This window comes from Stylophora pistillata, unplaced genomic scaffold (assembly GCF_964205215.1).
Source record: "Stylophora pistillata unplaced genomic scaffold, jaStyPist1.2 SCAFFOLD_551, whole genome shotgun sequence".
NCBI classification, from domain to species: Eukaryota; Metazoa; Cnidaria; class Anthozoa; order Scleractinia; family Pocilloporidae; genus Stylophora; species Stylophora pistillata.
Genome location: NW_028290854.1, coordinates 5,001 through 31,979, shown reverse-complemented (window position 1 = coordinate 31,979; position 26,979 = coordinate 5,001). Strand labels below are relative to the sequence as shown.

Here is a 26,979-nt window from a genome sequence, read left to right as displayed (position 1 = left end):
GAGCATGCCCATTAAGGAGTTAAGGAGTTTTATACATATCAAAGTGTTCCTCTTGCAGAGACCTTTCTAAGCATGTCTACATTAATGTGCTTTGGGAAAATGGGGCTTGAGAAACTTAAAAAAGGAGCACTTTGGTGGACTTAGACCTCTAGCAGTTTTCTCAATTGATATTGCACTTGTGGCGCCATTACGCAACCCAGGCGAGGCGTGATGTCATCCACTTCATGCCATGATGAGGTGCATGACGTCATACATGACGAGATGCGCACATTTCACTCAAAATTGTGATCTTTTTCTTTCACGCGTGTGGTGCAGTCACGCGTATTTCGTGACGTATGACGTCAGAGTAACGTCAATGACGTCACACTTGAGGAAATACGGCCATCGAAGTCACTATTGTGCTTTTTTTGTGTTTTTGTTCTGTTGTTTTTGTTTCTTTGGTCTTTTCTCTATACGCGTGTATGTCTGTGACGCGTGTTGGGTGACATTTGAAGTCGTTGTGACGTCATTAATGTCACGCTGTCAGGACGTCATGACTTATCCCCTGGGCAGACTTTTGGTAGAAATAGGCAAGTTTTAGGCTAGGGTGAGGGTTAGGGTTAGGGTTAGAGTTAGGGGTTAGGGCTAGGTCTTAGGGTTAGGGTTTTGAGAGATTCACCATTAGAAGGGTTAGGGTTAGGGTTAGGGTTAGGGTGGCATGCTATTTTCCAGTTGAAGGTGATGAGTTGAAGGGTTCTCATGAATATTGTCCAGTTTCGGGGGATAAGTTGAATCTACTTACCAAAAGCAAAAAGTTCCCACTTTCCTCCTTTGTAAGGCGTGGACGAAACTCCTTGATGTAATTTGCAAGAACTTTGTACAGCTCGTGGCCAGGCTAAAAAAAGAAGGACAGATCCTTTTTCAGTTGACTTCCCCTTTTTTAGAAAGCGATGGGAAAATTCTTCGCACAGTAATGAGTATGGTGTCTTTGTTCATGTGAAATCGGCAAAATCTACAATGATCCTTCATAATCGTAAGAAAATAAATAAATAACTAGCTACCCAATTCCCTTGCCGGCTGCAACTTGGCAAATGTTAACAACACATGCTGTCCATTTCTTTTTTCCCTTGAGCTGGCATAAAAACTATATGTTTGGAAAGCACATTGTTTGCAAAGACTTTGCAACTGGTACAAATGTTCTTTTCATCAGCGCCACAAGAGCGTTTCGGGCTTTCTTAAAAACTGAGTCCTTATCTCACCTGCAGAGTTAGCTCATCCCGTCCACAGGAGCTTTTGGTTTTGTAATCATTAAAGTGGAGCACAATCGAATCTTCCCTCATCACCAGCAGATTTTGTTCCTTCCGCTGTCGTGCCTCCAAGCTGTCTGGCTCTGTGACAATTCGAAGAGTTCGCATCTCAAGACCCCGGGATGGTGGAATGAAAACATACAGGCTTAAAAGGACCAAGTTGCAGCTTTCCCTGGCTTTCATGTTGACCTCCCAGCTCAATTGAAAGCGTTCGCGTTGGAGTGAGACGGCAGCCACAACCTCGTCCCTAAAAGATTGAACGACGAGGCTGACTTAGAATCGACAAAGAAAGTCCACATAATTGATAGAAAAGTCAAAAATGTTTTTCGTCCTTGTACCTATAGACACCATTCCTCTACCCCTAAGGTTCAGAGAACATCTCGAGTCAACTTTATCTCGGCTAACTAGGGTAAATAAGTCCCTCTTCATTATGGGTGATTTTCATATAAACTTATTCAATTGTGAAAGTCATCCTGAGTCCAATGATTTCTTGCTAATGCTAAACTCCTTTTCTCTTGTACCTTGCATCTCACAATCAACACGTATTACTTAAAGATCAGCAACCTTCATTGATAATATATTTGCAAATAGTCATGCTATGAATGCCATCAGTGGTAATCTAGTCTCTAATCATCTTCCTCAATTCCTGATCGTACACAATCTCAGACTGAATTATTTCAATCACAATTTCATATTTTCCTTGGACTTAAAACTAGGAAGACTGGTAGAATCTCATTCAGTGACAGGACAACATCTGTCATTACTGATGGACTAAAGAATGAAGACTGTAGTGAGATATCTGATTTCACCAATGAACTTTAAGTCAAGTATACAGATAAATGCAAGGTTCTGAAAGCTGAATGCAATCTTGACACATTTTGAACATGAATCAACTAATATAAGGACTCAAGCAAAGACTAAACAATTGGATTGAGATAAGTACACATGAAGCATATTATTCTTGAACTCAAACTGTAAGACATGCAATAATAGGTCAAATGTGACATACCAAATCCTCAGTAGAATAGGTCACTACCTTGAGGTTACATGTACTGGAGTTACTTTTTCTGTGACCAAGAGGTTCTGAGCTAGTAAGTGCTGGTCTGGACACTCTGAACTACTGAGTTAAACTAACTAACTGTACTTCTTTTATAAGGAATCGAGCAATAGCAGGAAATTCTCTAGAATTTTGGAAGTTAGGTGTGATCATTCTAAAGGAAATTTATGATGCAAATCCTGTGTGTATGATAATTTGGTTATCATAGGAAATAGTTTCTGAAGATGTAATTCTAAAATTCTAACAAAAAATATTGCAATGTCATGCACAATTGTTAGCCTGCTCACATGTAGACTATATAAAGTTTTAAACTATTATAAAAATGACTTTTCCAAACTCGGTGAAGAGAAATTTATCAATGACTTAATTTTCACGTCTAGATCTGGAATAACATCTCAAGTGATCGTTATAGATGCCAACACTAGATTCAATATTTTGCTATGATCAGATATCTCAACTTGTAAATTATCATGCACCGTGTCGAAAGCTCTCCAAACGCAAAATCAAGTCGTCTACCAAGCCCGGTATCACTAAATGCATTCTTGCCAAAATACAATACAGAGATAAGCTCTATTCCCAGATCCATAGGTGTCCACATTCAAATCCTAATCTGATGTATCTTCGTAAGAACTTCAGGAATAGTGTTGTCAAAGAAAAAAATTATAGCTAGCAAATCCGATGATTTTAAAAATGACTTTTTGTGTAATAAGATGAATATGAGAAAAACATGGTCTGGAATTAGATATCAATCATCAACATTGGTAAAGTAAAAGCTGATTACATTTCCCAGTATTCTTGAAAGTGGTAAAACTGTTGACAATCCCTGTGCTAATGCTAACATCTTTAATACTTTCTCTGTGGGAATGTAGCTAGAAAACACTGACAAAGACATTCCATGTGGGAACTGCTCTCCAACTGCTTTTCTGAAGGGCAATTTTCCTGATTCCCCTGTTACTTCAGTTCAAGTTGATTGATACATATCTCAAATGGACAATAACAAATCCATTGGTCCCTACAGTATACCAGTATCATTGCTAAAATTATTAATTTGCCAGTTTACAGGTACTGGCTCAAAAGAACAAAAGAGAACTCACCAGGGTAGCCAGCGATTTAGGGCTTCGAACTCTTCTCGCGACGAAGGCCGTTCTCTGTCGCCTTGCTTTTGAAATATCGTTGCCTGTGCTCTCAACTGACGAATCATTTGTACATCCTTGAAACCAGGACCGTGTTCCTTATGCAGAAACTTCACCGCATAAAGCAGTGAGCTCACGTGGTTTGAAATTGTCGCCGAACTGCATTGCCTCTCGTCCTAGCAACAACATTTGAGTAAATCCAGGTCACGTACAACCAAAAAACAAGTGAGAGAAATTGGCAGAGCTGAGCTGACCGGCGAAGTAGTTCCGGCAGCCATTTTGATTCAAGAGACAAGCATTATGGTCAGCGGTCTAAGGGCGTCATGTCATATTTGTCAAGGTGTCCTTTTTGTCTCAAGCAAGCACGTGTCTCGCCGCGCGAAACGTGACGGCTGCGGGGAGACCAGTAGGGCATTGGCCGAGTTAAAAATATTGCTGACGTTGAACAAGCTGCAAACTTGCAAGACAAGAACGTCTTTTGAAAGCTGGTCAAACAAAAGCAATGAAGCCTGAAAAACTCGAATGATTTATGGGGCACAACGGTTGTATCTTGCTGCACAATTTAAGCCTGAAAATATGGCACAATCTCTGATTTTTCCTTTTCTTTTACCTTTGTTGCCGTCCTATCAGATGGCTTGAGACAGTTTTGCAGTTTTTGTCGGCAAAGTTATTTCCTAAAGGCGACAAGAAACAATTGCCAAAATTCAAATCTGCACTCACCCTGAGAAAGTTGAAATATTGTTCCATGAGACTTAGGCGGAGAAAAACATCTGGTGCTAGGTCCATTCCGAGATATCTCTTCAAAAATCCAAGGTAGCCTTGAGATGAAACAGAAAAACAGAAAATCAGGTCAGGTGTGACGCACGTGTGTGTTGCTTACTTGCTTGCGAGCAAGATATTTGAATGCGAATAAGCTAGCAAGGTAATTGACTGCGAATAATAAGTGTTCATGTAGTGACTTACACATCATGCGCTCACGCGCTTTGAGGAAAGTGGACTGCGCGACGGCTGCACTTTGTCGTTCAAGGTTCACCGCTCTAGTGAAGTAATTGCAAACAGCATCCAGAAAGACGTCCACATCGGGTGGGATATCTCGCGGACTTAGGGCGTAGGTGAGTTTTTTCCGGGTAGGTGTAGGAGTCAAATGGTGCGGGCTGTCCAATTGGCCAAGGCAATCTGGTTGTGGTGATTTTTGCTGCGTTGCCTGTGCCTCGTGGCTTACAGGCGATAAATTCGAAGTCGAAGTCGAAGTCGGAGGATGTTGCGTGGTTTGATCGTGAAAGTCTAGGATCTGTGATTCGTCGTCGTCGGAAGCATAGCACAGGTCTACGAGAGAGGCCATCTTTTTTTCCCGCTGGTTTTTCTCTCTTAGGATGGGAGAAGAGATTGTTTTAACCCTTGAGTTGTCTTTTGCGGTGTTCAGTCGGCAGCGTTTGGAAGGAATAGAGGCCGATTAGGTGAGATCATGGACTTTTTAAAGTGGGGCTGTGTCGTCCCCTGGGGTTTGACGATTGGACAAAAAGTTGAATTTTTGAGAGCTTAATGCAGGCGCCGCGAGAGAGCTGGGGCTTCCAAAAACTGTTCCCTCAATAGTATAGACAGTGCAGCGCGCGCCTGTCACAGTCTCGTGTTTGTGAAATGCGCTGTTTAATTATGAGAGAATGATAAACTTTGAGGATGAGCTAAAAAGTTGAATTTTTGAGAGCTTAATGCAGGCGCCGCGAGAGAGCTGAGGCTTCGAAAAACTGTTCCCTCAATAGTATAGAAAGTGCAGCGCGCGCCTGTCACACTCTCGTGTTTGTGAAATGCGCTGTTTAATTATGAGAGAATGATAAACTTTGAGGATGAGCTAAAAAGTTGAATTTTTGAGAGCTTAATGCAGGCGCCGCGAGAGAGCTGAGGCTTCGAAAAACTGTTCCCTCAATAGTATAGAAAGTGTAGCGCGCGCCTGTCACACTCTCGTGTTTGTGAAATGCGCTGTTTAATTATGAGAGAATGATAAACTTTGAGGATGAGCTAAAAAGTTGAATTTTTGAGGCCTTGATGCGGCCGCCGCGAGAGGGCTGGGGCTTAGAAAAACTTCCCTCGATAGACTAGAATGAATAATGTATGGCGTGCGGCTGGGAGAATCTGGAGTTTGTGAAAGGCGGTGTTTAGTTATGAGAGAATCATAAAGTTTGATCAGAATTAATAGAGGGAACGGGAAGTGGTTATGAAAGCCGGAGAAGTTCAAAGGATAAGAACAATGGGAGCCCTCTGAGGTTGAAGGTAGAAGTCACATTCAAAACAAGATGGCGCTTGCTATGGGGAGACGATTTGGAAGTTATTTTAGACATTTTAGAAGGTGATGAAAGAGTCAATCAGCAGTTTGTAGCAGCAGTTAAGCAGCATGTAAGTTGCGATTGTGCTAATTTAGGTGTGTAATTTCTTTCTACCGACCCAAAACGTTCGCTCGGTGGTATATTCGGGGCATGGCAAGTTACTGAGTCGAGTCAGCCTTTTAAAAATGTTACAGCCCCAAAAATTGGACTTAGATATACATGTCCTAGCTGCAATGACTGATCAGGGTTTTTCTGTAGAAGCTACACTGAATGTCTGGTTTCATATGAGAAGTACTTGCTGGAAACAGCTCACATGGAATTTTATTTATTTATTTATTTATTTATTTATTTATAATAACTTCATTTGCCTAAATAATAAGATAATAATAATAATAATAATAATAATACAGACAGATAACAATAGAAATAACATCGAGATGCAAAAAGGCAAAAAGGGTCAAGCCAGAGAGGAACTCAATTCTCATTGACGGCAGCCCCCAGAATAAAAGCAATATGCAATAAAAATAAAACTAAAATGTAAAGGTAAAAATTATTGAAAAAACAAGTTAATTGATAAATGGATATTGGTGCAATATTATTGATATTATTTAAAAATGTGTTCTTTCAGTTTTTTTTTTTAAACTTACTAGCAGAGCTAGAGCTAACTACTATGTCACTTGGCAAGTCATTCCAGATTTTTATATATTTATACCAAAAAGAGTTCTTGAGGATATTTGTTCGAGCATAAGGCGTCCAGATTTTGACATTGTTGGTAGATCTCGTCCGACTATTGGAGAAAGTTAAGTAATTACATATAAGTCTACTCTTGAAAAACCATGAATGAATTTGAATAATTGCACTAAACTAAGAAATTCACGACGCGAGTCGAGTGTTGGCCAGCCAAGATACTTCAAACGTTCACTATAGCAATATGTTGCACGAATCGTAATTTTTCTTTGTTGGTTGTAGGTCCAGCAACATGAAATGATCTGCAAAGACTGTGTGAAGGACACAGCAGTCTTCACCAAGGATCCATTCAGCCTTTGAGCGTCAGCATACTTGCTGAAGTTGTGGCTTCCGCAATCAGGAAATTCAATGAAACTGAATTGTTACAAAAAGCTTGAGGGATGAACTAAGCAAGTATTCTTTTCAACAGCCAGAGGAAAGAGGTTTGGAATTCACTGGTATCAAATCAATGTATGATGGGTTTTTTAAAAGAATTGAGACCTGGTGAAGTTTTTCAGAAATATCATGCAACAGTCCCGGTGAAGTCTAGGCAGTTCTTCACTGGACTGTCAAGGAATGCTGCCCCATTATGATGGTGGACTAAAGTTGCCGACTGCCTCATTGCATACTACTGTAAGAGAAGCAAGAACTCACTCTGGTGACAATGATCCCACCAGTACAGTACCATCTGAGGGGCAAAAGGGCTGGTCATGTGCTGCACAATTTGTGTGTGTGAGAAATATGCAAGAACCGGTACCGTGGAGAGCCAGCAAGCTATGGCAATACTAAAGGCTGGCAAACTTGACTGTATCAATGATTCAAACAAAGCATGCAAAATCTGATTTCAAGTAATAGAACCGTGGTGGGCTATGGTCAATTACAGAGCCAGCTCCAAGAGTGGTTTCACTAGGAATCGAAACTGTTACGATAACTCTCAAAGCTACTAGTGATAGTGATGGATTGATCATAACTGATCAAGGATGTATTGCATGGCATGACTACTTTGTGTGTGTACGGATATGCTCACAATTCTCCTTCCCAAAGGATGTGAGTGAGAAAAACAAGATCGAAGTGAAGCACACAACAGAGGGGAAGTGTCTTTGCAAGGAAATTAGTCAGAGTTGCTAATCAAATGAACAAGGGAAGCAAAGTGAAAGTTCTCCATTTCTATTTCACTTACTTTTGTGAACAACAAATAGCAAAGTTGTTTACAACATTATTAAAAGAAGCTAGTTTCTAATGTTTAGTTCCAAACAATGTGACAATGCCAAATGAAAACTTTCCCATGTGAATGTGGAACTTGGTGTCAATACGATCATAGCTTGTTTGAATGGAATTTGGAGGATTATGGAAAACTACTTATGAATGATTTCATTCTAAAAACGTGTGTTAACCATTGTGTTAATCACTGTTTGATTGTGAAAAAGTGGTCTGTCATTTCATACTGGCATTTGTGGATGGCGTGCCAAAATGTTCTTCTCAATTTCACATTAAAAAAAAAAAAAAAAACACACTTCCTATGCTTTCTGTCCTCTTACATTTGTTGTAGGACTGCAGAAGCAAGGCTACAACCTAATTGGCATTGTGTAGTTCCAGAAAATGTCCATACTCCGCTTAAAGAGAGGGTTGAAAATTCTTGGGAATGGGGGGAATCTCAAAGGCCAAAAGCCTCAAGGAAATGTATGAACCTTCATTGCAATTTCCAGAGTGTTGGGAGGGGGTCTTAAGAAAAGTCCCTTCTGTGGGGGGGAGGTATGGATAATATTTATAGAAGTACATAGGGCAAAAAAATTCCAACCTCCCAAACGAGGTCTCTAGTTTTAGTCACACAAACTTGACTTTTTCGTGGACCCTGACAAACCTAGAATTGCCATGAAATTTCTAACGAGCAATCTGACATTCTCTTTCGCTTAAATACGGTAGCATAGCCAGTAAACAGTAAACACTCTCGTGTTTGTGAAATGCGCTGTTTAATTATGAGAGAATGATAAACTTTGAGGATGAGCTAAAAAGTTGAATTTTTGAGAGCTTAATGCAGCCGCCGCGAGAGAGCTGGGCCTTCGAAAAACTGTTCCCTCAATAGTATAGAAAGTGCAGCGCGCGCCTGTCACACCCTCGTGTTTGTGAAATGCGCTGTTTAATTATGAGAGAATGATAAACTTTGAGGATGAGCTAAAAAGTTGAATTTTTGAGAGCTTAATGCAGCCGCCGCGAGAGAGCTGGGCCTTAGAAAAACTGTTCCCTCAATAGTATAGAAAGTGCAGCGCGCGCCTGTCACACTCTCGTGTTTGTGAAATGCGCTGTTTAATTATGAGAGAATGATAAACTTTGAGGATGAGCTAAAAAGTTGAATTTTTGAGGGCTTGATGCGGCCGCCGCGAGAGGGCTGGGCCTTAGAAAAACTGTTCCCTCGATAGACTAGAATGAATAATGTATGGCGTGCGGCTGGGAGAATCTGGAGTTTGTGAAAGGCGGTGTTTAACTATGAGAGAATCATAAAGTTTGATCAGAGTTAATAGAGGGAACGGGAAGTGGTTATGAAAGCCGGAGAAGTTCAAACGGTAAGAAGAATGGGAGCCCTCTGAGGTTGAAGGTAGAAGTCACATTCAAAACAAGATGGCGCTTGCTATGGGGAGACGATTTGGAAGTTATTTTAGACATTTTAGAAGGCGATGAAAGAGTCAATCAGCAGTTTGTAGCAGCAGTTAAGCAGCATGTAAGTTGCGATTGTGTTAATTGAGGTGTCTAATTTCTTTCTACCGACCCAAAACGTTCGCTCGGAGATATATTCGGGGCATGGCAAGTTACTGAGTCGAGTCAGCCTTTTAAAAATGTTACAGCCCCAAAAATTGGACTTAGATATACATGTCCTAGCTGCAATGACTGATCAGGGTTTTTCTGTAGAAGCTACACTGAATGTCTGGTTTAATATGAGAAGTACTTGCTGGAAACAGCTCACATGGAATTTTTTAGCTGGTTGTAGCAATATGTTGCACGAATCGTAATTTTTCTTTGTTTGTTGTAGGTCCAGCAACATGAAATGATCTGCAAAGCATGCAAAATCTGATTTCAAGTAATAGAACCGTGGTGGGCTATGGTCAATTACAGAGCCAGCTCCAAGAGTGGTTTCACTAGGAATTGAAACTGTTACAATAACTCTCAAAGCTACTAGTGATAGTGATGGATTGATCATAACTGATCAAGGATGTATTGCATGGCACGATTACTTTGTGTGTGTACGGATATGCTCACAATTCTCCTTCCCAAAGGATGTGAGTGAGAAAAACAAGATCGAAATGAAGCACACGACAGAGGGGAAGTGTCTTTGCAAGGAAATTAGTCAGAGTTGCTAATGAAATGAACAAGGGAAGCAAAGTGAAAGTTCTCCATTTCTATTTCACTTACTTTTGTGAACAACAAATAGCAAAGTTGTTTACAACATTATTAAAAGAAGCTAGTTTCTAATGTTTAGTTCCAAACAATGTGACAATGCCAAATGAAAACTTTCCCATGTGAATGTGGAACTTGGTGTCAATACGATCATAGCTTGTTTGAATGGAATTTGGAGGATTATGGAAAACTACTTATGAATTATTTCATTCTAAAAGCGTGTGTTAACCATTGTGTTAATCACTGTTTGATTGTGAAAAAGTGGTCTGTCATTTCATACTGGCATTTGTGGATGGCGTGCCAAAATGTTCTTCTCAATTTCACATTAAAAAAAAAAAAAAAAACACACTTCCTATGCTTTCTGTCCTCTTACATTTGTTGTAGGACTGCAGAAGCAAGGCTACAACCCAATTGGCATTGTGTAGTTCCAGAAAATGTCCATACTCCGCTTAAAGAGAGGGTTGAAAATTCTTGGGAATGGGGGGAATCTCAAAGGCCAAAAGCCTCAAGGAAATGTATGAACCTTCATTGCAATTTCCAGAGTGTTGGGAGGGGGTCTTAAGAAAAGTCCCTTCTGTGGGGGGGAGGTATGGATAATATTTATAGAAGTACATAGGGCAAAAAAATTCCAACCTCCCAAACGAGGTCTCTAGTTTTAGTCACACAAACTTGACTTTTTCGTGGACCCTGACAAACCTAGAATTGCCATGAAATTTCTAACGAGCAATCTGACATTCTCTTTCGCTTAAATACGGTAGCATAGCCAGGATATTTAGAAATTCCTGTAAAGAGTCGTGCTACTACACAGCATTTTTACAGTTTGACTTTTTTTGGGCATGGCCACTTGGCATCGGTAAGCTGTTCCCAAGATTTCTTCCCATCTTTCCTTCCTTTGGTATTGCCACTCTGACATGAAATGGATCTCTCCATTCTAATGGTGTTACTATTGTAACCAAACTGATGAAGAACTGAAACCTGTAACAAAATGTTGATGATTGATATGGATGATTTAATAACATATGACTTGGAATCATTTGAGTAAGGAGATCTTTAGATTTAATGTTTGAGTTTGGATTTTCTGATTTCAGTATGACTCTTTTTCATAGATTTGAATGCAATTGCGCTCTGCAATTTTCCAAAAATAATATGTCCAAATCTATTTGCGAAAAAAAAAAAAAAAAAAAAAAAAATAGAAGAAGAGAAGAAAACACCTGTAGATATCAAAAACCCAACCCTTAGAGCAACAATTTAAGATACACACACACACACACACACACAGTGGTTGTTTTCGTTGTAAAACAAGATTTAATGGAGTGGCTTCAGTTTACAAGCGTCCTCCTGAAATAAAACTAGTAGTAGTAGTAGAATCTTTATTTATACACGATAACAATTCACGGTAAAAGGCTTGTGGGCTCGTGTACTTAACAAAATAGTATCTAGCCAACTTATGATTATACTGAGACACATTTCAAACTAAATAAGAAGCTACACTACAATAAAACATTCAATTTCCTCTCAAACTTAAAAGTACTTGTAATCAGTTGATCTATTCCTAGCCGTCGAACCTGATGAACTGGTAAAAAGTAAAGCTTGTGAAGTGATTGTTTCTCCTGAGATTCTTAAGGGCGAAACTACCTACATTTTTGACAAGATGGTTAACATAGCTAACATAGTACCGAACCTCTATATGCTAAAGAGTCCTAGACCGGCGATCGGTCGCGCCGGTGAGTGACGAACAGAACATGACAGCGAGAACGAGGAAGGAAGGAAGAAAAACAAACTAACCCTAACACAATTGAAAAATCTGAACGCGTGCAAAGTCCAAGTCATTCGCAGGCGCAGTCACTGCCATTTAGAATAGGACACTTTTCAGGTTTGGAGAGAGGGGGTCAGAAAGTCCTTCCAGGAAGAATCGTCGGGCAACCTCTTACGGATGGCTTCCAGAGCCAGCAGTTTGGCCTGTCGACCGCGTTGGGCGATGACCGTGTTTGCTACCCTCCGCAGCTGTTCCCAGAAGGCCGCTCGACCACTGGACAATTGAACGCAGAGCAGCTGGGGCACCAGCAGGGCTAGCTCCCCGATGCGTCGGATGCACTGCAACCTATTTCTTTCCACTTCTAAAAGGGAGCACAGCAAGGCCTTTACAGACTGCTTCCTCGTAGTTTTCTGGCCGGGGGGCAATGACTTGGGGACTGCCAGCTCGTAGAGTTGGTGGACGGCCACCGCACTGGCCAGCAGTCGGCTGAAGAGGGCGCCCTTGCTAGTGGAGCTCCTAGCGAGGAGATGGCAGAGATCCAGGTGGCGAGCAAACACCCTGCAGACGGGACATGGTGGTTGTCGCCGACAGGGGTCTGCTGGCTCCATCTGCGGCCAAAATCGACCGGCCTTCAGGGCACAGCTCTCCTCTGGGCAGTCACAGGCAGCGGCGCAAATGACAAAGAGGCTTGCCATCTTCTCGGCCACCATTTGACGGTGCGCGTCTGCGACTCGCTGGCTGGTGGCCTCTTGCACTGCCTCCGGATCTTCTTTCCAAGCGCGTCCTCCTGCATTTGCCGCTGTGCTGGCCATGGCAGTTTGTAGTTCCTGTTGGGACAGACAACAAGAAGGGGAAACAAGATTGACGATATACATCACCAGTGCGCCAGGAGGCACACAAATGATCCAACAGGGTTTAACAGTGATGATCTGATCGGTGATCACGAATGTAAGTTTACCTCTTGGCGAAGTGGCTGGTGGTCTCTGAAGAAGTTTGACACGGCCTGCCACGTTTCCTCGTCGGGGAAATCCTCCATTCGGAGACCCGGCACCGACGAGTGCCTCAGGCCCCAGCGATCCTCTGCCTCTGCTTGCGCTGTCTGCCCTTCGCCTTGGCCTGTGGTCGTCGCTCCTGCTCCAGCTGTCATTTAAAAAGTGAAAAAAAAAAAATAATAATAATAATAATAAAATAAAATAAAATAAATAAATAGATAAATAGATAAATAGATAAATAAATTAATAAATAAATAATGTGAACAGAAAAAAAAAAAAAAAAAAAACCGAACAAAACAGACAATCAAACAAAAGGCAGCAGTTGGTTAACGCGGTTGCTTTTCAGCCTTATCATTACCTGGTTGTCCGCCCTCAGGCAGCGCCCTTTCTTCCGTGCGCGTCGCCTTGGTTCTAGCACCGCCTACAGAGGAAGCCCTTCTCTTCTTTCTTCTGGCAAGGCCGGCGACAGCCGTGGAGGTGGTGGCTTCTGCTGCCCTTTCGGCCCCACCGCCGTCCCCTTCGGACGAGGAGTCACTCTGCTGCCCAGGTTGGCTAGCTAGCCGCGCGAGCAGATCGCAGAGCAGTCTGTCCGTCTCTCGGGAGGACTGGCGTTGCGCAGTGCCGTCGCTGGACGACTTGCCGATTTCCCGCATGACGCTTTGCGGACACTCTATCAGGGGTTCGTCGGCGTCGTCGTCTTCCTCGTTGCTAGGGCTGGATCCCTCCGCGGCTGACGACTCGTCGCCCTCTCTCCAAGCTGGGTTCAGGTTGGAGTGAAGCGTTTCTAAGGTCTCCGGCGATAGGGCTTCAAAGGTGCCGAAGCTCACGCCGTACTCCACCATGGCGGACGCAAGGTACTGCGGACAGAATGTTCCGCTCTGATATCTGATGGCCGCGTACCTGAGGTTTAGGAGTCGCGCCCTGCTGAGACCTGAGCCCGCGGTGGTTGCCCGACTTACCAAGCAGGCCACGTCGCACACAGCCAGTCGCCTCAACGTCAAATTACTGGCTTTCGCCGACACTGTTATGTTGCCCGGTAGAAAACCCCCGTGGTCTTGCGTAACGAGCTTCCTGGGAAAGCCGTGCGTGTATTCTGGGCTGGCCAGGGACCAGGGAGGTGCATTCCAGACCATGATATTTCCAAACCTACATGGAGACGAAGGATTACCAAACAAGAATTGAGGAAAGAAATGGATTGATTCATTTACTTAAGTATTTCTACAAAGTACACGAAAAACAGAGACACAAAACTGAAAGAGAAACCGAAAAAAAAAAAACTGAAACAAAAAACTAAGCATCCTATTGCCCCTCCATTCCCTAGATCTAATACGCTCACGCAAAAAGGAGGCAAAAACTAGAATCTAAGAGCTACAAACCGAGTGGGTTTGTAGCTCCGACGACATTTAGGACAGATTATTTTAAAAGTGCGATAATGTTCGCCATCAAAGACATGTAAGAGTCTTTTAAAGTCAAAATCCTGAAGCTCGCCCCTAAAAGAGCCAAGGGGCTCTGACTGCCTAGCATCAACTGGAATATGTTTCATATGTTTGTTGTTAACTGGAATATTGTTCCACAAAAGGAATCATTCTAATCGAGTCAAAGTCTCTGCAAGTAGATGCTTTGCTCATATTTGGTTTAATTCAGGGGAAAAGCTGAGCATCCTTCCTAGGCGAGTCTGACTGGCCGGTAACAGGTGATAAAAAATGATCCAAAGGTCCGGCGGGCTAGATCTATCTGTCCACGAAGTCATTTAAAGAAGAGAAAAAAATAGGAGATCTAAATACTCCGACCATTAGCCAAGGGGTAAGAGTTTAAGCCTAACGCGGAAATCAAATCCAATCATATGAAAATGAAAAAAAAACCAGCGACCTACCTGTCCAAGCGAACCAGGTTTAAATTGCTGTCTAAAGGCGCTTGTCTGCTAGTTAGGGCTTCGGTCAACTTTGCCCCGTCACGTCGGAAAAGTTCCCACTTGTTCAGGTCTCTGAGTAGATGTTTGCGACGGGGAGACTTCTGGGTTGGATCAGACGGAGAGGGCAAAGGAAGCGTGTCTTTCCACCCAATCTCTAGGCTGCGTGTGCAGTAACTTATTGCGCTGGCTGCGTCTTCGAAGGTAAGTGCGTTGGAGACCCTCTCCTCATCAGAGTCGCGAGGCACTATGTGTCTTGGCAGCGTCAGACTGTCCAGCAAGAACAAATCAAAGTTGAAGGCTAGAGGCCTGTCCGGGGATTCTGCGAATGCCAAGGGAAAGTATGGCTGTACAGTCTCCGCGTCCCTTTGGACGGAAAGTGCCTCCTGTTTTCGGTAAAAGGACTGACTGCTCTCCTCTACAAGTTCCTCTTCTGGCACTAAAAATGTCCTGTCCCCGGGCGTCTGCACGTCTTCCTCATCATCGTGGTCGTCAGCTCTGTCGGCGCAAAAAACCTCCTATTAGACCATTACCCTACGGCTACCAAAAGAGAAAAGGGAAAAAAATGGGCCAAGTAGAGGAGCGATTTGACCCACCTCCTACCACCTTCTGCTGCAGCCTCTGTGTCAAGCAACTGTCTGAAAATCCAAGACAGACACACTTTTTGTTTGTTGTTTTTTGTTTTACACAAGTAACAATGGGAATAGATACAGATTGTGGCCATTTCCAGAACGTACCGAGTGCGCGCGACAAAATTGTACACCAAAGATATATCGCAGATCCTGGGTTACTAAAAACAAACAGAAAACATGAGGATCCTACCTTGCTCCAGCGCCACTGGTTTTTCGACTTCTCTGGTTTTTCCTACACAGAACAAGATACGCGATCGTGTTAAGTTGTCTAGGCTCGTTCCAAATGCATTTGAAATCACGGTGAAATGAACTAGCTACGCCTGCTGCCCCAAGAAGTGAAACCATAGGTTAAGAAGGCATAATCGGCGGTTTGACCAGAATATCCGAGTTCACGTCGAATGCCTTACAAAAGTCAAGTAAGCTATCTTTCTCAAAAGTTTCAGCGTAATAGTGGAATTCTCTCTGAACTCTGTCATGAAAACAGAGAACAGATTTCACGGCTTTACCCTGGTTCCACGTGTCATCATCATTTAGTTGATATCATTTACCTTCTTGGTGGACTCTTGTCGTCTCTGCCACTACCGTCGTCACTCTCTTGCGAGGATCTACGAGAATCATAATAATAATAATAATAATAATAATAATAATAATAATAACAATAAAAGGGCTCTAGATTTGCCATTCACCTTTCTCTTTTCTGTATAGTTTTAGATATGCTTTTACTTATCAGATTATTAGACTTTGAATCTGTTCAGATTTGACTCCGTTATCTATAGTTTTCCAGACGCTTTGAAAGAAAAAAAAAAAAAGGTGCAGATGTGAGCCGAAAGTGAGTTCTTTTTCATCGTTTTATTCGCTGTTAATATTTTGTATTGCAGAAGATTTGATGGAAATTATTGCTATATAATAGTAAGGGAAATAATAAGGAATCATAGTAAGGCATAATGATAAGGAATAACAGCAAGGCAATGAGAAAGCTATTTCTGGGAATCATAGCTAAAGCCAGGAATACTGAGCCAAGAAGTGTTCAGCATTATTATCATAGCTATCATTATTATGAACCGAGGTGTGTATGCACTCGCTTTTCTTAAATTTTTATCAGACATTTCAATGTATTTTTCGATTTTTAAGCATTTTATCGGAATAATAATAGTTATAAAACAAAAACAAGACAAAACAAAACGGAAACAAAACAAAAGAAAAACCAACAGTTTTTTCGCCCAATGTAAAAGCAAAATAATTATAGTGATCGCTTGAGGCTTTCAGTCGGAATTCGCCAAGTAAATATTTCGCTGTTAGATTCGCTCCGACGAACGAAGGGCTAACGCTCGAAAGGTCAGCTTTTATAATCGTAACGGTGGCCAATTTACCATTTCAACTTTGTTGATATGTTCAAATTATTTCCTTACCCCCACCGACGCAGCCCCAAACATTTTCTTTAGAAACTATCGGCCTTTATTCATTTGGCTGTTAGGTTTGAGACGAGTTTTTTCGAAGTGTCACCAGATAGCCACTTTATAGTATGGCCACGATCGCATCTTTCGATGGTGAACTAGCTAGAAAACCAAAATAATATTTAGAGTCGCTTGACCTTGCTAAAGAAACATTTAATACTCTCAAGAGGCTTGAAAGATCGAAGCTTTCAGTGAAAATTCGGTGAGATTTTCTGACTGCCGGGCATTTAGTCTATTTAAGACCATTCCCGGCTGCCGGGCATATGTATATAGCCACAGCGAGTTCCGAGTGGAAACAAACAAACAATTCCTCTTGGAAGTGTTACAAGATGCTACAGCGATTTCTACTATTGAAAACAATACTAAATAATGCTTCCCCTACCGAAATAATTCCTGCGAATCTCGTTCCTCGTTCGCTGGACTCGAACTCTTGGATGAAAAATAATCGGAGATCGCAGCTTTCCGGCTCATTTTTAGAGGTTCTCGCTGCGGCTTCAAGTACGTTTCTTTAATATGTATTTATTTTTATTTTGCCAGGGGACACTTATATATAACGGGGGCACCTTACGTCAAATTTCCCAAAATAGATCTTGCCTTACTTTGTTTACCTATTGACGTCAATTTTCTCCAAATAGACGTCCCAAAAAAGCCTCTTGACGTCATTCGAGGATTTTCCCCACGTAGCTATTTTGGTGTTTTGGCCGAGCGAACACTGGAACTTGCCTCGACGGGGCAAGTTCCAGTGCTCCGGCGGCTGCCTGTGCATTCTCGGTGCTCGAATGACTTGGACGGTCGAACAATATCGTATTAAATAATAATTGAACAATATGGTATTAAACCGACAATTTCTTTTGATCGATCCAGCCCAAAAGAGTCTCCCTTTGTTTACATAGCCCTCCTACGCAGCCCCTAGGCCGAGATGATGAAGGAAAGCTTCGATTGGACGGCAGATGGCCAAAGCAGTTTCCCATTACCCTTCGAGATCATACGTCAAAATCTAACCAAAATACCTGCAAAAATAAGCACTTTTCCGTGAAGAGAAAGCAAGAATATTTTACCGACAAAAGAAATTCCTGTAAAGAGTGTACAAATCAAATTGAGACGACAAGTGACTTCCTTCAAGCATCTAAAGAGTGTACAGATCCGAAATGAAGCTGACAATTCACTTCTTTCTTCAAGCAAAGAGTCCTTGAGATGAGCCTTTTTTTTTTTCTTTTCGTTTCGTTCAGTTTCTCCACAAAACAATGCTTCCTTTTTCGGTCAATGAGCAAAATCGCCAAGCTGATCAAATGAAATTTCTCACAATCTACTACCTAAGGCTTTTCTCAATGTCTTGGCACATACCAGTCGTGGGTAATTGAAGTACTGGGCTAGCATGAAAAGTCCAGCTTATTATATGAGTCAGGTCAGATCAGAACGACCATTTTAATACATGCTGTTCTTTGTAAATGATGACATCTTCATGTAAGAGAGTTGGTTCTAAGAGAGAGCGGTTGTTATTTCTTTTGAAAGAAGGCAAAGATTCCGAACGACAACCCTTTGAGCCCCCCCCATACCCACTTACAAATTCTCCCTAGTGATCTTTCCATTACCTTCTTCACAGAATTTGATACAATACCCAAACACTTTTCCTGAGCTGATCACTTTAGGAAATCTCATAACTTTCTCTTCTCATCTAGTGATATTGTGGGGGGAAGACTGACTGTGATCACTTTTGTGACTTGAAACCCAAATAAGACAGCACAAAACCAACCCCAGGCCTGAGAAGTGCAATTTATCATCTCAGTCAGGTCAGAGGGAATTGAAGCCTTTGCATCTATTTAAGGGGACTCATGTCCTATTGTTTATGTACAAGTACTTTGTACAGATCTTTAAAGGAAACGAGGAAGGCAGTTATTTTATTCAGTCTCTTCTTTCTTGGCTGGTTTTAATCGGGGTAGGGTTTTCTGCCTGAACCATTTTAATGGATGCTGTCCTTTGTAAATGATGACATCTTCATGGAAGAGAGAGTTGGTTTAAGAGAGTGGTTGAAATCTCATAACTTGTTCTTCTGATGATCCATTCATAGGGGAGAGAACTGATTTTGATCACCCCCACAAGTGCAATATCAATTGAGAAAACTGCTAGAGGTCTAAGTCCACCAAACTGCTCTTTTTTTAAGTTTCTCATGCCCCATTTTCCCAAAGCACATTAATGTAGACATGCTTAGAAAGGTCTCTGCAAGAGGAACACTTTGATATGTATAAAACTCTTTAACTCCTTCATGGGCATGCTCAGCGGAAGAGGTCGAAAACGAGGGGAGGTCCACCAAAGTGGTTTTTCCTTAAGTTTGTCAAGCTTCATCTCACCAAACCACACTAAAGTAGTCCTGGTTGGGAAGATCTCTGCCAGAGGAACACTTTCATATGTATAAAACTCAATAGGTTAAGAAACCCCTTAAGATACAGCAGTTAGTTAGGGTTGCAATCTAGGGCTAGGCTTAGGCTAGGGGTTAGGGTTGCAATCTAGGGCTAGGGGTTAGGGTTGCAATCTAGGGCTAGGGGTTAGGGTTAGCATCTTCACGTCTAGGGGAATCGCCCTAGAATTAACTCAGTCCTGCCCAAATCTGGCATGAAACTTCCCAAGGCTGGAGGGTTAGCTAACCTGTAATGTGCATTCGAGCATATGCACATGCAATTTGGAATATGCAGGTCCCGCGCTTTTCCTGAGGTGATCATTTCATGAAATCTCATAACTTTTTGCATCTCATGTAGGGATTATTGATCACTTTTGTGACTCGAAAGGGTTGAAGAAACCCCGAAACAGAAGAGCACGAAAGCAAGCAAAAGAATACCTATCCCCCTCTCCCTATCACAATCTTATATGGATAGACCAGCCAACTTCACAGTGACCATCGGTCCCCTGCACCTCCAGTCAAATAGCTATAGTGCTCCATGTAAGGGAATCCAAGATCTTTCTCAGTGGGACTTGATAAATCCAGCACTTCTCAGACCCCCTCACATGGGACAAAGAAGCTATTGTTTTGAAAGCTGTCAGCATTTTGGCATTTCTTTAAAATCAAGCAAACCAATACCAGCTGAGAATATGTAAACACATCGATTTATTTCCTCACAAGACACAACACAATCACTTCAACAACTCACACGTGACAAATGCTATATTCCTTCGCAAACGCTGCCGACACCACTACTTTTGTTTTTCCAAGGGAAACTGTTCATAGAAAGCGATTTTTAAAAGTGAACCGTCTACGAGACAAGCACAAGACTGAATAAATGTCTCTGCAGCCTTGGAGCCAAGTATGAAATACTGGGGTCCCACTCAATTCAAATTGCATACACGTGTGTATGTTGCAGGTCAAAATTCAATTTTCAATTCAGACTCAATTTTTTTTCTTCTTTTTTTTTTTTCAACTTCCAAAGATATTTTTTTGGCGATACAAAATGCCCTTCTTAAAATCCAATCAAATGGCCTGTGAGAACAGCGTGCATGTTGCAGGTCAACATTGCATCGGAGTGAATTTTTTTTTTTTTCCAGACCTGGGTTGATTCTCAATTTCATTTGTCTCCTAGCCCTAATTATTCGAGAGGAAAATCGAGAATCAACCCAACTTGAAAAAAATTCAAATTGTGACCCATAACACACATCACAACCATCACGTCAACAAAACGGCAACACTTTAAAATGGCATGAGATGGATGATCAAGTAACAAAATGAATGTTTGTAGCAATGACACGAAAAAGAGTTGTAGTTCTTCAGTGGACTGAAGATATCCTAATCTGCAAAGACGACCTTGTGTATTTGACGGGGGGAAGTGCACAGTTGATACAACCCCGGTCGATTCTTTGGCGCTTTCACAGTAACAGGCACTAGGCTGTCAACACTCTCCCTCCACTGTCCACTGCCGTGTTGCAGTCTGTAAAAGTTCTTTGAAACGTTCTTGTACCAGAGAAGAGAAACCTCACCTTCTTGACCAAGGGAATGGATCTGTCCTATCAAAACCTTTGGGCAGTTAAGCCGGCTATCCTCTTCCACTACTGCCACAAAGTCACCGGGTTTGAAAGGGCAGTCATCGGAACTCTGCGGTTGTGCTTGGCCACCGTCGGATCCGTCGTCCAGACGGTCCTCTGCGTAGTCTCTGGCCAGGTCGACAGCAAGCCTCTTTCGGTCATTGGCGGTGCGGCGGTCGTATGTCCGCTGAGCCTGTTGCCGTGAATGTCTGAGCGCGGCCGCCAATGACGCCTTCAGGGCATCTGTGCAGTCCCTGTGAAATGGAAATCTGGTTTTAGAGATGGCTACATTGACAACACTGAATTTAGTGGGTACTGGTCCAAGTGTAAGTTGCATGTTTAAGTTGAGTTTTCATCTTAAGTGTTTGTTTTGTTTTGGTTGCCTGTGGAATGAATGGCCTTAGTACAAGAGAAAATTATAAATTCAATTACAATATTAAGGTCGGGACACGCACAGAGTTAAACTAGAAATAATTAAGACTAAAGGAAATTTGCAAGTCATGAAAAAAAATAAATAAATAAATAAAAAAAAAATAAATAAACAAATATATATATATATATATATATATATATATATATATATATATTGAGGGCCTCCCACAATATATACTTCGCTCTACTTCTATGTATTGAGCACTGTTCTACGAAAATCAAGTCACACTAAATACATATATATATATATATATATATGTATAAATTATAAAAGAGCCTAGAGCAACAAATAAATCACAGTAATAGCTATGAAGAAACTGATTACTCTGGTCAAAGCAGAAGACCAGGGTGACATTAATATTGGCACAGTAATTCATTTTTAATTTCTTTTTTTTTTTAAATTTACTGAAAGGGGTTGACTTTATATCTTGCCCAAGAGAGTCCCAGACCTTTGGTCCTTAAAGCGAATATGAAAAATACCATAGTTTGTGCTAGCTCGAGGCAGGTAATAAGATTGATTTGCTGCACTTCGTGTATTGTAGTTGTGGATACTAAGTACTGAATTAAAGAAGCCATCGAGATAAAAACTCCAATTTTCTTAACAATATCTCATGACTGATGGTATCAAACGCCTTACTGACATCTAAGAATATACCGCAAGAAAAATGCCTGTCAATTGCCCATCAATTGCCCTTTGAAATCTATCAACAACACCAAGTGTAGTGTGATGAGTGGACTGCTAAGCCCTAAAACCAAGTTCATTTTCAAAGAACACTTTTTTTTCCTTTTCAAGGAAATCAACTAATCTATTGCATGCAAGTTTTTCAAGGAATTTATTAAAAACAGACATCAAGCAGATTGGTTGATAATTGGATAGACAAGTGTGGGATCCCTTTTTATAGACTGGAATCACATTTGCTAATTTTAAATTGGCCGGCATTACAACCGGTCTCAAAGGAGGTATTGAACAAGATTTGGTCTTGAAATATCTTTTATAAAATTTACTTTTTTTACTCGAATGGATATTTTGAAATCCTTGGGTTATCCATGGCTTTGACTGAAATTTTAATTCTTTCTTAGGTAAGGTAAGGTCAAGACTTTATCTAACGAGGGTTAACACGAAATAGCCGAGGCTAATAAACTTGCGGCCCTCTAGATAATAAATAATGAGTTCTTAAAGAATTGTTAAATGAAATTGTATGTTTATGTTCTGAGGGCCAAAAGTTGAGGCTATCTGCTGTTGCGATCATTAAATAAAGGCATGACTTATTTGCTGAATTGTATAGTAGTAAAAAAAAAAAATGGCCACTTACTCTCTACCATATGACCAGGTAATGAATGCAGATCGAAGCATGTTGATTGTCACCGATTTTCCAGTGAGGCTGCGAAACAAACTTTTCATGTGCGCAGAGAATGCGGGTCCTGAAAAGCTTTCACCCTTCCTGTTCTACAAGGTGCAAGTAAAAAGAAAACATTCATGAATGGACAATGAACAGAAATGAACTATAACCAGTTTTAATTCACAATAATAATTATAGTAATAGTAATAATAATAATAATAATAATAATAACAATAATAATAATAACCAGTTCTACCATTTTTTAAGACAAATGTTTGCAATTTTCAAACCACACCTCCCCAGTGGGCAAATCACTCGATCTTTTCCTCAAGACTGAAAATGACATTGAACTTGTAAAAAAAAAAAAAAAAACAAACAGTACTGTATGTAGTGGTCAAGCTTTTGCTTTTCTGAGACCCCCTCATGCTGTCCATACCACCATCAGGTTGACACACTGAGTAGAATTAATTTCCAATCCCAGGCACCCCTATGAGGGTGGTTAAGAAATCCCAAGGACCCCTACGAGGGTGCTTAAGAAATCCCATGGACCCCTATGAGGGTGGTTAAGAAATCCCATTGACCCCTATGAGGGTGCTAACCTAGGTCTCTGCAGGTGAATCAAGAAAATGTAGTGCTAGGGTTTAGGGTTAGGTTTCAAGGGTAAGACATTTGAGAGATTCACCCTTTGAAAGGGTAAGACATTTGAAAGATTCACCCTTAGAAGGGGGAGACATTTGATAGACTCACCCTTTGAAGGGTGAGACATTTGAAATATTCACCCATTTGAAGGGTAAGACATTTGAAAGATTCACCCTTACAAGGGTAAGCAATTTGAAAGATTCACCCTTAGAAGCGTGAGACATTTGAAAAATTCACCCTTTGAAGGGTTAGCAATTTGAAAGATTCTGAAAGATTCCCTCTTTGACGAGTGAGCAATTTGAAAGATTTAACCGGGTTTCTGAAAGATTCCCTCTTTGAAGAGTGAGCAATTTGAAAGATTTAACCGGGTTTTAGGAGTTTAGGGCTAGGGTTCAAGTTAGGGGTGAGGGCTAGCTAGGTGTTAGGGTTAGGGTTTTTCAGAGATTCACCATTAGAAGGGTAAAGGGTTAGAGAGATTCACCCTTAGAAGGGTGAGAGATTTGAAAAATTCACCCTTTGAAGGGTTAGCAATCTGAGAGATTCACCCTTAGAAGGGTGAGAGATTTGGAAAAATCACCCTTTGAGGGGTTAGCAATTTGAAAGATTCACCCTTAGAATCCCTGTCTGAAGAGTGAGCAATTTAAAAGATTTAAGCGGGTCTTATCGGTTTTAGGTTACCCTAGCTGTTTTTCTAACTAACCCTAGCTCTATTTCTTGCTTTAAGAGCAGTCTTAAGCGTCAGGTAAGGGTTAATTGAAATAAAAGGCAATAGCCTACCATGCAAGTAGTGTAGGCCTTGCAAAGCTGTCAAGGTGCAAAGTCTCCATAGGAATGAAGTCATAACTAATGAACGGAGGCGAGCGTTAGAGAAAATCAACAGCAAAAGGTCTTTTACAGCAGGAAAAAGGATAGAAGGAACAGTGTTGTTGATTTTCCCTCGGCAGTGTTCAGTTGCCCTGGGCAGAAATGTTCATTTGCCCTGGTGGGCATTTTTCAGCTGGCCTTGGTGAGAATTTTGAAGAGGGGGGCCTGGGCCTGGGCTGGGTAAGGAGCGGTTGAGGCTTGGGTTCACTTGGCTTGGGTTCCCGCTGGGTTGGCTTGGTGAGACCGAGGAGGCATCATGAAGCCTCTAGGTTCCGTAAAGCCCTTAGGAGCTCTTCAAAGAATGGAAGGGGTATCTCGGCCAGGGGCCAAGTTTCAGTCTAGTGGATTAGAACCCGAGCGAACAGCCGCTAAGACTCTTGAAGCAACTCTGCTGTGATGTGATGTTGAAATGTAATAAAAAATAAAATGCGTTGAGATTTGGGCTTTGTGGGTGGAATGCGAGTCGGGCGAGTAGCTGGGCTTGGGATTTGCGAGTTGCTTCGGGGACTTAGTAGTTGTTGTAGCTTGCAAGAAGGGCTACCTCTCCTCGCCAAATGATTTTGGCATTATGCAAATGAGCTGGCAGCATGTTGTGCGTCTGTTGGCCAAAGGAACGGCTTGAAAGTGCAAATAGAATGGGCCGCTAGGTACAGAATGGACTCTTAAGCTGACTTCGGGTGTCCGTGGGCTGCCTTGGGCTTCTGCTCAGGCCTAAAAGCAGAAAACTAGGATGGCAACTTGCGAATGGCTGCCACCACGTGGTCCGGTTCGGTTTTGCGTTTGTTTGGCAAAGGAAGCGTTTTCTTTGCAAAAAAACTGGGCCAATACATAGAGCGTGGAGAGGCAAGCTGATTTCGGGTGTCCGTGGGCTGGCTTAGGCCTTGGCTTAGGCGATAAAAGCAAAACTACGATCGCATTGTGCAGTCCGCCATTTTGTTTGTTTACTTGTACATGTTCAAGTGAAAATCGGTAAGATGGTTATTTTCAAAAATAAAGAGAAAAACCATGCTCGGCAGCTAAAGTGCATGAAAATAGGAGGGGTAAAAGAAGAAAAAGGAGGAAAAAAGCAAAAAAAGCAAAAAAGAGTTTAGTCGCGCACCGGCCGGTATTGAACTCTTGACCCTCCATGACCGCCGCGGGCAGATTACCGAGAATCTGACGGTCCGGGGTTCGATACCGGAGTTCCCCTTTTTTGTCTGTTTCTTTTTTATTTTGTTCTCTTCCTTTTTCCTCCTTTTTCTCTTTTTCCTGCTGTTTAATGACCACTGACGTTGAAAATACTGTGAGCCGAGCAATTTTTCCATTTTTAATAGGTCGGGGTAAAAGTGAGAAAAAGTTTCAACTTTGACAGAGTGTGGACACGCCAACTTTCATCTCTTTTTATAATTCTAGTGGAAAGTACTTTCAAAGCTAATTGCATCGATGTAAGTTTAACGAGAAACGGATGAAAATTGATTTTTCTACGAATTTTGAAAGCTAAGAAAGATAGGTCTGCAAAGCGTACTTATTTCACCCCGTCAAACAAGAAAATTCGTAGAAAATTCTCCAATGGATCATTTTCTACACCCATTAAACCACACGACTGTCAATAGAATGAACAATCATTTCAATGTCCTCTTCTGTCAGTTTCGGGAGGTTTTCATGGTTTTCGTAGCCTTTCAAACGGAACTGTCAAAATGCCCCTTTTTTTCGACTTTTTACCTTCTCCAACGCATGCGCATTATTAGGCTCAGTAGATTGAAACACGTGAAGATGTTCTTCTCGACGAGACCTTCCTAACAGTGTATCACATGCTGTGATTCGATGAAATGATGCGTGGCAAGACCTTAGAAACCTGGTAAGCCTAGCACTAACTCTTTGTGGCGGATGGACATCTGATGACAAAATGCACCTAAAATGAAAAGTATGACACGGATTGACATCAAACTTGCTCCTCGAGATGGAGAGAACGCCATAAGAATCCTGTGAAAATTTCAGAGCTCAACTCTCAGGAATAAAGCTTTTAGCAGGTTTGAGATCAAGCCCTAGTATCAAGGTGAAGTTACAAGTTCAAGTCTTGTGTGGGTGTTATACCTATACCGGACCTTTTTGCTTCGTTCAAAAATGCATGCTTCGCGACGGATTGAGCTGATACTTTTCCCCATAAGAGATCATGCACTTTACAATCTACATGCCAGATTTGGGCAGGACTGAGTTAATTCTAGGGTGATTCCCTTAGACGTGAAGGTGCTAACCCTAACCCCTAGCCTAACCCTAACCCTAGATTGCAACCCTAGCCCTAGATTGCAACCCTAACCCTAGATTGCAACCCTAGCCCTAGATTGCAACCCTAACCCCTAGCCTAACCCTAGCCCTAGATTGCAACCCTAACTAACTGCTGTATCTTAAGGGGTTTCTTAACCTATTGAGTTTTATACATATTAAAGTGTTCCTCTGGCAGAGATCTTCCCAACCATGACTACTTTAGTGTGGTTTGGTGAGATGAAGCTTGACAAACTTAAGGAAAACCACTTTGGTGGACCTCCCCTCGTTCTCGACCTCTTCCGCTGAGCATGCCCATTAAGGAGTTAAGGAGTTTTATACATATCAAAGTGTTCCTCTTGCAGAGACCTTTCTAAGCATGTCTACATTAATGTGCTTTGGGAAAATGGGGCTTGAGAAACTTAAAAAAGGAGCACTTTGGTGGACTTAGACCTCTAGCAGTTTTCTCAATTGATATTGCACTTGTGGCGCCATTACGCAACCCAGGCGAGGCGTGATGTCATCCACTTCATGCCATGATGAGGTGCATGACGTCATACATGACGAGATGCGCACATTTCACTCAAAATTGTGATCTTTTTCTTTCACGCGTGTGGTGCAGTCACGCGTATTTCGTGACGTATGACGTCAGAGTAACGTCAATGACGTCACACTTGAGGAAATACGGCCATCGAAGTCACTATTGTGCTTTTTTTGTGTTTTTGTTCTGTTGTTTTTGTTTCTTTGGTCTTTTCTCTATACGCGTGTATGTCTGTGACGCGTGTTGGGTGACATTTGA

At 41.7% G+C, this 26,979-nt stretch overlaps 3 protein-coding genes and 2 long non-coding RNA genes across 6 annotated transcripts in view; 2 read left to right on the top strand and 3 right to left on the bottom strand.

Moving 5' to 3' along the window:
• Window positions 1–682: 682 nt before the first annotated feature.
• Window positions 683–4,321, bottom strand: LOC148715729 (uncharacterized). 2 transcript variants are annotated; one of them, XM_088746582.1, is made up of 4 exons: window positions 4,197–4,321; window positions 3,438–3,652; window positions 1,239–1,533; window positions 683–874 (listed from the first exon to the last, which is right to left on the bottom strand). In XM_088746582.1, exons 1-4 carry the CDS (start codon window positions 4,260–4,262, stop codon window positions 737–739), a joined length of 714 nt encoding a protein of 237 aa, XP_088602708.1. In that variant the 5' UTR covers window positions 4,263–4,321; the 3' UTR covers window positions 683–736. The 2 variants fall into 2 exon arrangements, with proteins under 2 accessions (XP_088602708.1, XP_088602709.1); XM_088746583.1 differs by lacking the exon at window positions 4,197–4,321 and adding an exon at window positions 3,731–3,769 and having other exon boundaries at window positions 684–874.
• A 1,179-nt stretch (window positions 4,322–5,500) lies between these two features.
• LOC148715728 (uncharacterized) lies at window positions 5,501–7,965 on the top strand. The gene is made up of 2 exons (XR_015995876.1): window positions 5,501–5,867; window positions 6,767–7,965. It is a non-coding gene; the product is annotated as an uncharacterized LOC148715728 (long non-coding RNA).
• A 1,128-nt stretch (window positions 7,966–9,093) lies between these two features.
• On the top strand, window positions 9,094–10,040 carry LOC148715727 (uncharacterized). The gene is made up of 2 exons (XR_015995875.1): window positions 9,094–9,239; window positions 9,549–10,040. It is a non-coding gene; the product is annotated as an uncharacterized LOC148715727 (long non-coding RNA).
• A 1,625-nt stretch (window positions 10,041–11,665) lies between these two features.
• LOC148715726 (uncharacterized) lies at window positions 11,666–15,699 on the bottom strand. The gene is made up of 5 exons (XM_088746580.1): window positions 15,167–15,699; window positions 14,535–15,068; window positions 13,020–13,807; window positions 12,628–12,809; window positions 11,666–12,496 (listed from the first exon to the last, which is right to left on the bottom strand). Exons 1-5 carry the CDS (start codon window positions 15,292–15,294, stop codon window positions 11,783–11,785), a joined length of 2,346 nt encoding a protein of 781 aa, XP_088602706.1. The 5' UTR covers window positions 15,295–15,699; the 3' UTR covers window positions 11,666–11,782.
• A 4,034-nt stretch (window positions 15,700–19,733) lies between these two features.
• The window catches only part of LOC148715725 (uncharacterized), an 8,312-nt gene continuing 1,066 nt past the window's right edge, over window positions 19,734–26,979 (bottom strand). The window contains exons 3-4 of the mRNA XM_088746581.1: window positions 22,410–22,543; window positions 19,734–20,918 (exon numbers count right to left, since the gene is read on the bottom strand). Coding sequence (XP_088602707.1) covers window positions 20,429–20,918; window positions 22,410–22,543 — 624 coding nt within the window. The 3' untranslated portion in view covers window positions 19,734–20,428. The remainder of the gene's footprint in view (window positions 20,919–22,409; window positions 22,544–26,979) is intronic.